The 16,562-nt window shown below is 44.3% G+C and overlaps 1 protein-coding gene across 1 annotated transcript in view; it reads left to right on the forward strand.

Moving 5' to 3' along the window:
• Nucleotides 1-379: 379 nt before the first annotated feature.
• Nucleotides 380-16,562, forward strand: part of EGLN1 (egl-9 family hypoxia inducible factor 1) — a 61,753-nt gene continuing 45,570 nt past the window's right edge. Inside the window, exon 1 of the mRNA XM_061161501.1 lies at nt 380-1,349. Within this exon, the coding sequence (XP_061017484.1) occupies nt 447-1,349 (903 nt within the window). The 5' untranslated portion in view covers nt 380-446. The remainder of the gene's footprint in view (nt 1,350-16,562) is intronic.

The following is a 16,562-nucleotide window of genomic DNA, read 5'->3' on the forward strand; positions in this document are numbered from 1 at the left end:
CCCCCGCCTCGCGCGCCGCCCGCCCGGGTCGCCGCGGGGCCGTGGTGTACGTGCAGAGCGCGCAGAGCGAGTGGCGCCCGCACGCCCTGCGCTGCTCCGCGGGCCGGGCCCGGCCGCCCGGAACGCTGAGGCGGCGGCGGCCAAGGCGGCGGGTCTCGCGCGCCGGGCCCGCGTGCCCGAGCGGAGGGCGCCGTCCGCCGCGCAGGCCGCGCTCCCTCAGCCCGCGGCGGTGATGAGGCGCTGAGGCGGCGGCCGGCGCTGCGCGGCGCGACCGAAGGACGAGGACGCGGCCGGGCCGAGGGCGCGGGGCGCCGGTCTCCTGAGGCGAGGGGCGGCGGGCGCATGGCGCAGTGACGGCCCCTGCCGCTCCGCCCGCTCCCCGGCCCCAGGCTAGGCCGTCCGGCCGCCACCCCTCCTGCTCGGCCGCCGCCTCCACCGCCGCCGCCATGGCCAATGACAGCGGCGGGCCCGGCGGGCCGAGCCCGAGCGAGCGAGACCGGCAGTACTGCGAGCTGTGCGGGAAGATGGAGAACCTGCTGCGCTGTAGCCGCTGCCGCAGCTCCTTCTACTGCAGCAAGGAGCACCAGCGGCAGGACTGGAAGAAGCACAAGCTCGTGTGCCAGGTCGGCGAGAACGTTCCTGCCCCCGGCACGGGCCAAGCGCAGCAGCCGGGCCGCGCGCCGCCGCCCAGGGCCGCCGGAGTCAGGGAGGCCAGGAAGGCGGCGCCGCGCCGGGACCGAGCCGTCGAGGCCGCGGGCCCGCGGGCCTCCGGAGACGCGGCCAAGGCGAAGGCGAAGGCCAAGCCCACGGCCGACCCCGCGGCGGCCGCGTCCCCGCCCCGCGCGGCCCCCGGCGGCCAGGGTCGGGTATCGGCGGCCGCTGAGGCGGAGTCCGCGAAGGAGGAGCTGCCGGCCCGCCCGTCGCTGTACCAGGAGAAGGCGAACCTGTACCCGCCGAGTAACGCGCCGGGCGAGGGGCTGAGCCACGGCGGCCTGCGGCCCAACGGGCAGACGAAGCCGATGCCGGCACTGAAGCTGGCGCTGGAGTACATCGTGCCCTGCATGAACAAGCACGGCATCTGCGTGGTGGACGACTTCCTGGGCAAGGAGACCGGCCAGCAGATCGGCGACGAGGTGCGCGCCCTGCACGACACGGGCAAGTTCACGGACGGGCAGCTGGTTAGCCAGAAGAGCGACTCGTCCAAGGACATCCGAGGCGATAAGATCACCTGGATCGAGGGCAAGGAGCCCGGCTGCGAAACCATCGGGCTGCTCATGAACAACATGGACGACCTGATCCGCCACTGTAACGGGAAGCTGGGCAACTACAAAATCAATGGCCGGACGAAAGTAAGTGTGTGCTAGGGGTGGGCGCGGGGCGAGCAGCGCGGTTGCTGTGTGTGAAAGGGATTTCCTTCTTGTGCAGCAACCCGTGGAGAAAACGGATATCATCCACCTACTCCCGGTGCACGCACTTTGTCTAATTGCATGGTCTTCTGGCCAAACTTAGGCTCCCCTTGAACGCTGCTGTTTTGTGTACACTGTTTTAGTCGCTTCAAACGTCGCTGGAGTTGCAGCCGCGCGATGGGGATTATCGGGGTGCAACCCAGAGCAAGTGCTGGGTTCTACCTCGGGCTGGTGTTTGCATCGGCTCTTAAAGTCCCCATGCGCTTTGAACCACTCATCAGACTCTGGCTTACACAGTCCAGGGTTGTGTGTTTAGTTAAGAATCTGCCAACTGACCAAGAAAAGGTACATCTAAAATAAGCATGTAGGCCAAAGACTCCTTGCATTCAGGAAGAGCTTGGCTTCTCCCCTCCCCCTCTTAGAGCTCGCATCCATCTCCCTGTCCCTACTGTTTTGAAACCCATTACTAAACTGGAGAAGAAGTATTTCCGTTTTCAGACCTCTCTGTGTAGGTAGGTTACATTTTTAGCATAGGTTTCCTTTATTTGCTTTTGTTAGTATAATCCCTCTCTTGAAAAAGAACTGTTTAGCTTCCTGGAAAAAAATACGGAATTGGAGCAGGAGGGAGGGCTCTAACGTCTCAATTTGATGAAATCTCTTTGTTTTCTCTTTACAGTTGTAGATTTTCCCCTAACAGTTTCTTTCATTCCTACCTGGTCTAATCCCTCTTACCCCCTCAGTGCAGTAAATGATAAACTCTTTCCTTCTTTGTACTCTCTTTCCATTTGACTCCCCAGATCTTAGTCTGTCTTTTCTTTGTATCCAGTTCCACTCCCGGCCACTCTACTCCACTTTCTTCCACCATCCATCTCTGTCTGATATTGTGAGTTTGAGGAGATTGTTTAAAGAGGTCATCACACGTGGGTGTTTATACTGACACTGACTCTTCCCAGTAGTTCTTTTGTGTGTGTCACATCGTCTGTTTTGACAGTCGTTGTGTGTGACTCAAGGCTGAGCATAGGCAATAAGGAAAGTTCTAAACATGAGAATTTGATGAGAAAATACAATGTAAAGTCGAATTTATGAACTGCTGCTTCCTTGCTGGATGAAGGCACATGTCTTAATATAGTCTCAAAAAAAAAGTTGAACGCTTACTTAACTTTAAGCTGGAAGGAAAAAGGGGCCTGATTAAACCTCACCTTTGGTCTTTAATGAAATTTTCATTTATATGCATGTATGTGTTTCAACTTTATTATGAACCAAATCTGAATATAGTCATGAACTCTAGAGCAGGAAAAGCTTGAAGGCATATTGATATAACAGTACAAAACTGACCAAAGTATGTATGTAGTTGGGACACAAGCTTAAGGTGAAGTCGTGAAAAAGATAGTGTCCTAAATCTTCCTTGATCTGCTTTCCTTAGTTAATTTAGCTTTCCAAATTAAGCTAAATCCTCTTCTCTCCGATCTTCCTGTTTTTAACTGTCCTTCTCAGGGAAGGGATAGCAGTCAGCCCAGCTCTTACAAAAGTGTCTCCTAATGGGGAGGCTGTTAGAAAATAGCCACCCCCTTCCCCGGGAGTGCCTGTGGCTGAAGAGCCATTGAGGTTTTCAATCACCTGACTACACAGATCATGTGAAGGAAGGATGGATTTTAAACTCTTGAGATTTGATCTTACGCTTGCTTACCTTAATTTTAGGGACACAGTTTCAGGATCTGTGAATAGTCTCAGGGACTGCCTTTCATTGTACTTTTTGGATGAGAGAGATTTCGGTAATCTTGTTTGTGTGATTTTAAGCATTCCTAAAAGAAATTGAAGATGCTTGCTTTCAGGAATGGGAAGGCAGTCAAATGACCAGCCACCACATAATGAACAAACTCAGTGTGCTGTTACCAGATTAGGCTCAATACAGACATGGTCACAGTAATTTTAATCCTGTGAAGTAGGTAGTATTATTCTTCCTTTATGTTTAAGGATGTTTTAGCTCCTAGCTGGAGAAGACCTACCACTTAGGATAGCGTAGCTGGGATTCACACTTAGGTCATTCAGACTTCAAGCCTGGTGCTTTTTCTACCATACTGGATATGGGGAGGATATTAAATGAGAAGATACAGGTTGCTTAGCACACTATTGGAACTAAAATTTGGTATACATATTTTGTGAGAGCATTAGCCATGTATGTGAATAATTGTAGTTATGTTAGGACTATATAAACAGTTTTATTAGGTGACTATACAGTATTTGTTTCAGGTAGTGACTAAAAAGCCAGTTAAATTTATCTGCCTCATCATGCTTATTTCAGTATATCTCTCTTTTTAAAAAAAATTCATTTTTGGCTGTGCTGAGTCTTCGTTGCTCTGCGGGCTTACTCTGGTTGTGCCGAGCTGGGGCTACTCTCTAGTTTTCACTGCTATGAATTCTCTTGTTGCAGAGTATGGCCTCTGGGGTGCGTGGGCTTCAGCAGTTGTGGCCCACGGGCTTAGTTGCCCCATGGCATGTGGAATTTTTCCGGACCAGGGATCGAACCTGCATCCCCTGCATTGGCAGGCAGATTTTCAACCACTGTACCACCAGGGAAGTCTGTTCAGTATAACTCTTAAGAGAGGCGTGATATGGGTGCTATATATTCAGACTGAATAACAACAACGTGATTGCAAGAAAGGGTCTTCAGTTAAGTATTTTATTATCCTTTACAACATTATGGTGACTCTGAAAGGTACTTGCCTTGAACACGTGGTATTTTTCTCAGATTTTCACAGCAACTCTGTAAAATAGTTAGGGTGTTGGTGTGTTCTACCTAGTTATAGATTAGAAAAGCGAGCCTCAGAAAAGTTAGGTCACTTGTTGGAAATCCTGCAGCACGTGTGTGTGAGTGAGACTCTCAGTCGCGTCTGACTCTGTGACCCCGTGGACTGCAGCTGGCCAGGCTCCTCTGTCCACTGGATTCTTCAGGCAGGAATACTGGAGTGGGTTGCCATTTCCTTCTAATCCTGCAGCATACCAGGACTTAAATTCAGGTTTGCTGACCAAGATTTGATGTTCTTCATTTACAGTATCTGTTCTGTATGGTCTTTGTATATGTCAGGGCCTGCTAATGAGATGATGTATAATTTATAATTGGCTGTGGCTCATTTGGTATTTTTTTCAACTTCTCCCAAGTTTCTGCTTCCGGTATGCTTCTCTGGCCACTGTTTGTCCAGCTACTTTAAAAGAGGAACTGTAAGGGAAGGATGAAAAAAATAGAGGAGCATGAAGAAGAAAAACAGGAACGTGATTGTGGTCACTGAGCTCCAGTTTCCACTTTGGTCCTTTTTTGGGATTTTCTTCCTTTCTGCCCTTAAACTGCCCTTTAATCCTTTATGCTTTTTCACACCCTTTCTTCCGTCAAGAAGGCTTGCCGTGGTGTCCAAGAGGAGGGAATCATGGCCTGCTGATGTGAAGAGTAACGTTGTGTGGGAAATCATAGGTGCTTTAACTTAGAGTAAGAATAGCGGAAGAGGGGTAGAGGAAGAATACAGAGGAACGCAGGTCCTGGGGAAGTAAGGGACTGTTCAGTAGGAGCTTCTTAACCACTCTGAAGGAAAGCATTTTTCTTAAAAATAAAACTGCTAGGATCATATACGTAGTTTTCGAGTTTTGTCTAAAGCTTACTCTAAGGAGTAATAAAATAAGACCAATAAGCAGCAGATTGTATTCCTGAGATTTTTCACCAGTCCCACAGTTAATTGGGCAGCTCTAGCTGATTATGGCTTTTAGAGCAAAGAACCAGATAAGGAAAGACCTGATCCTTTATCATCACTACCACAGAGATGTGGTGTCAGTCCTCTTAGATGCTACAAAGAAAACCAAACAAAACTGTCTCTCAATTCACTTCTGCCATTTTCTCTATACTCTTGGCTCCCAGGATGTACTAGTTGAAGCAGCTTGTTTAATGTTTTAATAGCTATATCATAGTTCAAGTTCAAAGTCAATTATCCTGTATTCAGAAAGGCTGAAAACATTACAACTTAAGTAATAACAATTTTGCATAGTATTTTGTTGTTTTAAAAGAGATGCAGGTGGACTGAAAGAGTAGTCGTTTTTGAAATTTTAGTTATTTATTTCTGGCTGTGCTAGATATTCATTGCTGTGCAGTCTCTTCTCGTTGCGGCAAGCGGGGGCTACTCTCTAGTTGTGATACCCCAGCTTCTCATTTCGGGGGCTTCTCTTGTTGCAGAGCACACGCTCTGGGTGCACTGGCTTCAGGCTCAGTAGTTGGACTCCTGGCTCTAGAGCATAGACCTAGTAGCTGTGGCACATGGGCTCAGTTGCTCCGAGGCATGTGACGTCCTCCTGGGTCAGGGATCAAGGTCTCCTGCATCAGCAGGCAGATTCTTTACCACTGAGCCACCAGGGAAGCCCCTGAAAGAATAGTCTTTGTAGATTGTGACAGACAAGTTCAACTTTGTAGAAAATACATTTTGTGTGGTGAATTAGTTCATATATGGGGTAGTTTCTTTAATTCTAAAGGAGTTTTATTTTAAATTGACAGATTGTTATTTAAATGTGTATAACTCTTCCTTTATCTCCTATCTAACAAGCGTCAGAAGTGTCCTGAAACACCTTAGGCACACAGGAGGAGGCTGTCTGAACTCAGAAGGATGGTGGACCTGGTGCTGTGATGAGACCTGGCGTGGATCCTGGATCTGCCAGTGTTTCTGTGTCCTTGAGAGACTTAATCTTTCTGAGCCTCAGTTACTCCATTTGGAAAGTGGTGTTAAGTGATGCCTGCCTTTTCTGTCTCTCAGGCTTCCTGTGAGGAGTGTGTATAATCATGCGTGTAAAAGCACTTTTTAAATTGTGAAGCACTATGCAAAACTGTCGTTAACTTTTCTCATTTAAAATTTTCTGATTTCTTTCTTTAAAAGAGTTCTGTGCTTTTCTTGTCTTTCCCTCTTTTTTCTTTTTTTTTTTTTTTTTGTCTTTCCCTCTTTAATAAGCTGGAGGGAAAAAAGAGTAAGAATGATCACCCATTTTTGACTTCCCCCTACACACACACACACACACACACACACACACACACACACACACACTTTTTTTTAAAGAGAAGAAATAAGTCCCAGAGAGGTTAAGTGACTTGTTCAAGGTCAGAGGGCTGGTGAGTGACAACACTGACTTTTGACTTACTTCATTCGTATATCTGCAACTTGATGCCGCGTCTCCTATAGAAGTTAGCTCTTCCCACTTAACTAATTTTGGTGTGTTGTGTGCCATTTTTGAGGCTATGCTTGAACATTTATGACTTCCTTCTCCCTTTTATTCCCATCACTCTGCAGTTTGTTTGGCTTATCTGATATTCTAGTTAAAATTTTCCTCCTCTCTCTAATTCCTCCCTGACTACCCTAGGTGTTCTTTATTCACCTCTTGTTTTTTCTCTGCTGTTAAAGCCATTTTCCATGAAGCAGGCCTGCTGTCTCTTACTTCCTTAGTTGGAACTGTCTTCCTGCTCTGTGTTTCTGATTTATGTGTTCATTCTCTGCTTTCCTTTCCCCCTTTTCCCCTATCAGGCATGAAATCTGTCTTTGTTCATCTTCTAGCATGTTTTCTGAAGCCTGAGCCTTCCCAGTATGCCTTTGGATTGATGGTATCAGCTTAGTTGTTTTTATTTAATTTTTCTCTTCAGGCTTTTAAAGCAACACCCACTGTTTCAGTCTGCCTTTCATTTGCACACATTCCTGGACAGTGTTTCATAGATGCACTTTAATGCTATATTTGTGTTCTACCTCCCTTTCCACTTTGCCCTTGTTTCTGCACTTGAAAACACTGTTTGTGACTACAGGATGGCCTTCAGATCATATTGAACCATATTTATAGCTTGTCTTTGACTCTTTCTGTTCCAGCTAAAGACTTTCCAGTCTAAAAAACAAAACAAAGAAACAATTAAAAAAAAACAAAAAACTGACAAATGATTAACCGAAGTTTCTCTTACAATGGTTTGTTTCATACCATATTTCTTAATCCAAACTCTGAATTGTTCTGCCGTCTTTATTGGAATGTTTTGTATTTCAATTATCACATTTTTTCAGAACCAAGTCAGAGTTTTATTTCTTTAAAAAAAAAAGAAAAAAATGTCCTTATTTCTTTTTGGTTGTGCTGGGCCTTTGTTCTTGCCCCCGGGCTTTCTCTAGCTGTGATGAGCAGGGGCTCCTCTTAGTTGTGGTGCATGGGCTTCTCACTGATGGTTTCTCTTGTGGAGCAGTGAGCAGACACCGGGCAGTGAGCACACGGGGCAGTGAGCACACACACGGGGCAGTGAGTGCACACACGGGGCAGTGAGCACACACGGGGCAGTGAGCGCGCACACGGGGCAGTGAGCAGACACAGGGCAGTGAGCACACACGGGGCAGTGAGTGCACACACGGGGCAGTGAGCACACACGGGGCAGTGAGCACGCACACGGGGCAGTGAGCAGACACGGGGCAGTGAGCACACGGGGCAGTGAATGCACACACAGGGCAGTGAGCACACACGGGGCAGTGAGCGCGCACACGGGGCAGTGAGCAGACACGGGGCAGTGAGCACACATGGGGCAGTGAGTGCACACACAGGGCAGTGAGCACACATGGGGCAGTGAGCGCGCACACGGGGCAGTGAGCACACGGGGCAGTGAGCACACACGGGGCAGTGAGTGCACACACGGGGCAGTGAGCACACACGGGGCAGTGAGCACACGGGGTAGTGAGCGCACACACGGGGCAGTGAGCAGACATGGGGCAGTGAGCACACATGGGGCAGTGAGTGCGCACACGGGGCAGTGAGAGCACACGGGGCAGTGAGTGCACACACGGGGCAGTGAGCAGACATGGGGCAGTGAGCACACATGGGGCAGTGAGCGCGCACACGGGGCAGTGAGCACACACGGGGCAGTGAGCACACACGGGGCAGTGCACGGGGCAGTGCACACACGGGGCAGTGAGTGTGCGCACGGGGCAGTGAGCACACACGGGGCAGTGAGCGTGCACATGGGGCAGTGAGCAGACACGGGGCAGTGAGCGCACATGGGGCAGTGAGCACACGGGGCAGTGAGCACACACGGGGCAGTGAGCGTGCACACGGGGCAGTGAGCACACACGGGGCAGTGCACACACGGGGCAGTGAGCGCGTGCACGGGGCAGTGAGCGCGTGCACGGGGCAGTGAGCAAGCACACACGGGGCAGTGAGCAAGCACACACGGGGCAGTGAGCAAGCACACACGGGGCAGTGAGCGCGCACACGGGGCAGTGAGCGCACACACGGGGCAGTGAGTGCACACAAGGGGCAGTGAGCACACACAGGTCAGTGAGCCCACACACAGGTCAGTGAGCGCGCGCATGGGGCAGTGAGCACACACGGCTCTAGAGAGTGTGCTCAGTAGTGGTGCAAAGGCTTCGTTGCTCCGCAGCATGTGGGATCTTCCCAGATCAGGAATTGAACCTGTGTTCCCTGCATTGGCAGGTCGATTCTTAACCACTAGACTCCTAGGGAAGCCCCACAGTTGTATTTCTGAAGAGCTTGGATTGTATCCGTACCCTCTGTTTGCTCATAGAAATCACTATAAAATTTTCTTAGGTTTGGATTTTCCGTTTTCTTAGTTAGTGTCCCAAATCTAGTTTCTTTTCCAAAGCAAAATACATGTACTCTTGGCTCCTTCTTCTCATATTCTCTGAGTCCTGTTTTTATAATCTTTTATTTGCTTGTTGATTCACCAAATAATATGAAGTGAGTACTTTCTATGTACAGGAGCTATCCTCAGGGCTAGGAGTACCTGAACAACGGGAACAAAAATGCCCCTAATTTCATGGAGCATAAATTCCACTTGAGGTGTGGGGTGGGGAGAGTGAGTTAATAAAGAGATGTATAAGTAAATACATGATATATTAGATGGTAAATATTAAGACAAAAAATTGACAGAGTGATGATCAAGGAGGGTATTCTTTTACATAGGATTGGTTAAATAATGTATTTACAAAAGACTCGAATGAGGTGAAGGGCTGGGTTCTAGGGAAACGTGGGAGAAGAACATTCCAAGTAAAGGCATTAAATAGCCAGAACAGTGCCCCTGACGAGGAACGTGCTCGGTGTGTTGAGAAAACAGTGAGGAGAAGGTCACTGCGGTCGCAGCGGAGGAAGAGAGTGAGCATGACAGACGTGGTCAGCGAACAGGGACCGGGAAACAGGTCATTTCATGGGGTATTTCGACCATAAGCCCTGGCGAGAGCCCTAGGTTCTGTCCTGGGTACTGTGGGAGGCCCCTGGAGAGTGTGTTCTGGAAGGTCTTGGGGGCTGCTGTGTGAGAGTGCATGGGAGGCGGCAAGGGTGGAAGCAGGGCAACCGGGAAGGAAGCTCTTGGAACAGCCTTGGCTTTAGAGGCGGTGGCTTACCTTAGGGTAGTAGCTGCAGAGCTGCAGAGAATTCGTTGAATTCTGGGTTTATTTTGAAAGTAGAGTCAGTGAGATTTGTTGATGGATTAGATAGAGGAATGAGAGAAAGGAAGGAGTTGAGAACGCTTCCAGGTTTTGCCTTGAGCAATTGGAAGGAAATAATTGCTGTTTTATCTTGCTCTGACTCTCCTGCATTTCTCTTCTTGCCCCACTTTTTAAGCTTCCATTTATAGCAGAAATTGTTGACACTTATTTCTCAGCCAAAGCCAGAAGAAAAAAGTTCCATGCTCTACTTTTCCACATTCCTTCGAGCTGGCCGTGCTCACTGCTCCTGCTGCTGACCTCCCAGTGCCATCCTTCCCTTTCCAGAGGCTTTCTGGCGTCTTCGCACCGCGCGCTCCACGCGCCCGCCCTGGGGCTGCTGTGGGATCCCTGCAGGACATCTTGAGGCACTTCTGGTGCTGTCCACGAGTAGGGCTGTGCTCACTCAAGATGGCTTGTAGATACAAATCCACGTGAAAAGAATTACACGGATTCTGAAATTTAGGGAAACATTGGAGAAAATTGGGTGGTTCGACGTGACAGACAAGGATAAGTTTAAATTAAACTTCAGAATAGAATTAGGAACAGAACATCTTCATTTAAACCTGCTGTTGGAAGCCACTGTAGAAAATTGAGGAAGAATGACCATAAAATATCAAAAATAATTCCTGATATATTGGTGCAAACAACTATTTTCTGCCTTTTTGCTTTCCTTCTCACTCCTCATTACATCTGTGAGTTCTTTGACTGGTTTATGCTCCCACAATTCTACATCCTTTTACATCTAGCTTAAGTCCCATTCCCCATCCCCCTATCTCCCTCAACTCTGAACCTCCAGTGATTCGCTTTTCTCAAAAACTTTATATATCTTTTATTCCTGAAGTATCTTCTCCAGAAAGTTCTAAGGACAAGGAACTGTTTTATACTCTTCTGTCTTACACAAGACGGAAAACCTTTCATTGTTCTTGTTATTTATTATTCATATGTTAACACTCAGTAAATTGCCCTCAACCAGTACCTTTCTCCTCCACTGCCCCTCTTTCCATGTCATCTAACTACAGTAAGACTTTTTGGAAGTCTATGAGCATTTTCATCCTATTGTGGTCAACTCTCCTTTCTATGCTTACTATGCTATTTCTAGTCCGTATTTTCCAGATAAAAATATCCCGGCCAACATGACCTGTACTATTTTTAACTGCAAGTACTGGGAGAAAGTTCTGAAAGTGAAATGAAGTTTTAGCCACTGTGGTAGAACCCTACACATCCATGAATCTCATGGGGAAAGGCATGTACATCTTTCCTCCTTCAACCCGCAGTGAGAATCCCCAGGGAACATGTGTCACTTTAGAACAAGCTACATAGTAGACACGACGCTGAAAGTGACCTCTCACACACTCCTCTTGAAGCTTGTGCCTAGCAAGCTGACACAAAGCTCATCATCATATGTATACCATGGGATTGATGTGTAAAGTAAGTTTTTGAAGAGAAAAATTATCATAGTTTTGATTTGGTTTTAGTATTTGGTAATTTATTCAGAATTTCAGATCACAGTAAAGGAGGTTTAAAAGTTATATTTAACAAGAGAAGGCATGAGTTAAACAAGATGAGAAATATTTCTTTATGATGAGAAAATCTTTGGCTTTAACCACATGCACGTATTTAGTCAGCTTCGGGGAGAAAGTTGATTTGCTTGTGTTAAAGGAGGTAGTGCACATGGTAGAAACTGCAGTACAAAGGTCATTTGAGTTTGGTCCTGAGGTGCGTTCATGCATGCACTCATACATGCGTGCGTGCATTCATACATGCACTCATACATACCTGTGTGCATTCATACATGGACTCATACATGCCTGTGTGCATTCATACATGGACTCATACATGCATGTGTGCATTCATACATGCACTCATACATGCCTGTGTGCATTCATACATGCACTCATACATGCCTGTGTGCATTCATGCATGCACTCATACATGCGTGCGTGCATTCATACATGCATTCTTATTATGCTTAAAAAGAATTTCACTTTCCGGTTGTTCTTAACTTTGGTATTTAAAATGTATTTTCATTCTCTGAGAACAATTTTTTGGGTGGAAGAACGTAGCCTGAAGATGTAATATTCACCAAAGATAATACATGTGCAAAGAATGGGCATAGTTTTAGATCAGAGTATTTGGAATCAAACCTCTAAAAGAAAACTTTGGCTAAAAATCATGTACGGTAATAAAATAGCACCCTCTCCAGTAGTTTACAGGTTTGTTTTTTTTTCCGCCAAGATAATTACATACATTTGTTCATGGCTTTGTTTTGTATCTGGACCCCGTTAGGAATCTAGTGGTAGCCATGCACCTTCCTACTCTAAAAATGAACATACATGCCTGTTTTGCTTACACAGAGCAAATCCATAGATCCTACAGTAAGAATCTCTGTTTTAAGACGAGTTCTAAAGAACAAACCATTTTTAAGCATCTCATGTCTGGTTATGGTTGATTCAGTTGCTTTTGTTGCTCCATGTCCACAGAACTGTGCTTTGAATCCCCTCCCCCACTCCATGATAATAGGCAATTTAAGTTATGAAGACTTAGATAAAGGATATATATTATAACTTAAATCTAGTGGTGTATATGTACAGACTTCTGAAAGATATTTGCCTTGTACTGTCTGGCTGTAAAACAGAACAGAGTTAACTGGTGTGTACCAGGATGGAAACCATGACCTCAGCGAGAATGCCTTCCCAGAGGACATAGCTCCACAAGCATGTCTGCTAGGTTATCCTTGCTTTAGAATTCCGGATGTGCAGTTTTGGCATAAAAGACTGAGGCTATTACCAAGAAATAACACTGGATTATGATTCTTTTTCTTCTTCTTTCCCTTTACACTTTACACTGTCTTGTTTCCTACTCCCACTGAATATGTTTATGTATATTTCACTTTTTTTTTTACTTGTAACTGACATGTCAGTAAGATTAAATCTGAATTTTTTAAAAAATAGAAACTAAAAAAAAAAAGGAAACCGTGGTAGTAATAGAGCACCAGGGCTGGGTGTGGGGAGCAGTACCCTTATAACAAAAATGAAACTAGCACTCATATTGGTTGGTTTTGTTTTTATTAAAAATAGTTCCTGTAACTGTTAGATTTGAAGGATCTCTTGATAGTTTTGGTAGAAAATATTTTAAAAATGTGTGAGAATAATTTGTCCATCTTGTTTTCAGAAATTGTGCTTTGGTGTTGCATAATAACTGTGAGGTTGGTCTCTGATGTAAAGAGTCTTGCAGGTGTCTAGGGGCAGGGGTGATTGCTGATAGAAGCCAGGAATGGGACTCAGATCTGCTCGCAAGGCAGTGCTTGTCATTGGGCTCTGAGCCCTGAACAAGTCACTCAGCACCCTTCCCAGCCTCTTTGTCTCTGAAATGGGAATAATGCGGACCTGATTAACAGGAGAAATGTTGGATCATTGGTGATTGTAAGAAGCTTTTTAAAAGGTGACTGACTTTTCCGCTCTCCGCAGTGCGTTTTCGATCACTGAGCCTTGGTCTTGGCTATCCTCAGCTCTACACCTTTGACCCCATTCATTGTGTTGGTACACCTTTCTTGTTCATTTGCTCAGTCGTGTCTGATTCTTTGCGACCATGGACTGTAGCACACCAGGCTTCCCTGTCCTTCACCATCTCCCCAAGCTTGCTCAGACTCATTTCCATTGAGTCGGTGATGCCATCCAACCATCTCGTCCTGTGTCGTCCCCTTCTCCTGCCTTCAATCTTTCCCAGCATCAGGGTCTTTTCTAATGGGTCACTCTTCAAATCAGGTGGCCAAAGTATTGGGGCTTCAGTTTCAGCATCAGTCCTTCCAGTGAATGTTCAGGGTTGATTTCCTCTAGGATTGACTGGTTTGATTTCTTTGCTGTCCAAGGGACTTAGCATCATCTTAACATCACACATTCAAGTTCAGTTTTAGATTAAGAATTCTTAACTTGCTTTTAATGGGATTCATGCGTGCCTGCTAAGTCACTTCAGTCGTGTCCGACTCTTGTGACCCTATGGTCTCTAGCCTGCCAAGCCTCTCTGTCCCTGGGATTCTTCAGGCAAGAACACTGGAGTGGGTTGCCTTGCCCTCCTCCAGGGGATCTTCCCTCCCCAGGGATCAAACTCTTACATCTCCTGCATTGGCAGAAGGGTTCTTTACCATTAGCGTCACCTGGGAAGCCCTTTTAATGGGATACCAGAACCATATTTTTAGTTAAAAGGAATCTGTTGTTGCTTAGGCAGTTGGCTCATAGCCTTGGCATTGTGAAAACAGACTGGTCAGTTGATAAGGGCACCTTGAACTGAATTTCAAAAGTTGTGTTACATCATGGGTAATGAAATAACTCAGTCTGAGGGACACCTGGATCAAAGGCTCTTTCTCCCCATGTTCTCCCCTTTAGCAGAATGAAGTCAAATAGCAATAGCTATTTTATTTATAACTGAATCATTTAAGGTGCATATAAAAAATTGAAACCTTTAGATGTTAGTTTTAGAGATAGTCATGCATACAAATGAGCTAGTACCTATAAAGTGATTGGATCATATCTCACACAAAGAAATTTATACTTATTTTATAGTCATTATTGATATAAACATAGGTTAGATGATTTTGTAATTTGTTGATAGTGTTTATCTTATTTGCCATATAGGCTATGGGGCTTTTAAAACAATCTGAGAAGGTAATTCTTCCTTCCCTAAAATAATGAGGGGGTTATTGGAGTGAGCTATTTTTCAGTCATGCTTTATGTCTTCTTTACCCTTAGGAATATTATTTTTTGGCTATTATCATTTTGTAGAATTACTTTGGTGTCTGCGCTGTTGAATTTGACTCATAATAATTGTGCTTCTAGTGAAAAATGCATTTTAAGAAGCTCGTGTTATCCTTAAGAAATTGTGTATATTTTTCACATTTTTTCCTAAAATTGATCATTTTTAACAGTTGAAACATGAAGCCAGTAAGATATGAACTTACTTACATATCGTAGGAAATAACTTTTTTGTATTGACACTAGACAAAATTGTTTACAAATAAAATAAATCTTATTTGAAATAAAGAATTGAGAGGAGAGTGAAGTTAAATTGCGTATGTCCATAGCTGTACTTTTTTTTTTAAGAAATATATGCTATCTAGATATAGAAGAGTAATTTCTTTGAATTTTATAGTACTTTTTATACTTTAATATATTTAGATTAAATACTTGGTAATTTTGTGCTTGCTATCTTTTCAGTTTGGAAATTGCTATATATCTTAACTGTAAAGATCTTACATGTGAAAGAAAGATTGCTGCTTTATTTGTGACTTTATATGTTGTCTGATGATAAAAATAATGCAGTGCTTCAAAATATATGAAGGCAAAACTAATAGAATAGAAAGGGACAATAGATAAAAATTATAGGTGGAGATTTCAATACTTTGTTCTAGTAATTGTTAGAACCAAGCAAATAGATTGTCAGCAAGCATGTATAAAAGATTTGAACACTGTCAGCCAGTTTGACCTAATTGACATCTGTTGAACACTCCTCAAAATTACAGAATAAAATACTTGCTTTGTAAGCACACATGGGGAATAGACCCTGTAATGAGCCATTAAATAGGTCTCAGTGGACCTGAAAGGACTGAAATCATTTAGAGTTAAGTTAGAAGAGAAGACGAATTAAGTTAGAAGTGAAGAATAGGAAGAAATATTGCAAATCTAATATATGTGGAAATTGAAAAACATATTCCTAAAAAATGTATAAGTCAAAGAAGTAATAGCTATGGAGGTCAATGGGCAGGAATAAGAATCTAGAAGTAGACTCATGTTGAAAACATCAGTTGATTTTTTTTTGTTGTTCACAAAAACACTAAACAGGTAGTATTTTTTTTTAAATAAATGGTTTTGGAATAGGTGGATATCTATATGGAAAGAGTAAACATGACCTTTACCTCAGTTCGTACACAAAGAATTAAGTCAGAGTAGATCATTGACCTTAATGTAAGACATTTTTAAAAGAAAATAAGAGAAAATCTTTATGACCTTGAGATAGGCAAATTTCTTAAGGCAAAAAAAAAGATGAACCATAAAAGAAAAAAACTGACAAATTGAACTTAAAACATTAAAGCAGTTTGCTTATTGAAAAACACCATTTAAAAAAAAAGACAAGCCCTTTTAGGAGAAAAGGGTTTTATATAATATGTTTTATATATATAAAACATATCTGACATAAAACAATAATGTGTTTTATATTTATAAAACATATTTGACAAAAACTTTTATCTGTAATATTGGAAGCTTTCATTAAACTCAATAACAAGGAGGGAAACAGCCCAACAGAAAAATAGGCCAAAGATTTGAAACGATAATCCACAAAAGAAAATATGTGAATGACCTAGTAAGTGAAAAGATTCTCAACATCATTGGTTATTAGGGAAATGAAAATTAAAGCCCAGTGAAAAAGCATCATACATACACTATAAAATGGCTAAAATTTAGAATACTGACAATACTACCTTTTGGCAAGGGTATGAACCAGCTGGAATGCTTATACACTGATCATTCATTCATCACTTGTAGGGATGCAGAGTGGTATGGCCACTTTGGGCAACATGTCAGCCACTGCCCCAAAAGTTAATACATATAGACTCATCATATGACCCTAACTAAGTATCTCCTAAGAGAAATAAAAACATATCCAAAGACGTGAGTAGTAT

This window comes from Dama dama, chromosome 15 (assembly GCF_033118175.1).
Source record: "Dama dama isolate Ldn47 chromosome 15, ASM3311817v1, whole genome shotgun sequence".
NCBI lineage: Eukaryota > Metazoa > Chordata > Mammalia > Artiodactyla > Cervidae > Dama > Dama dama.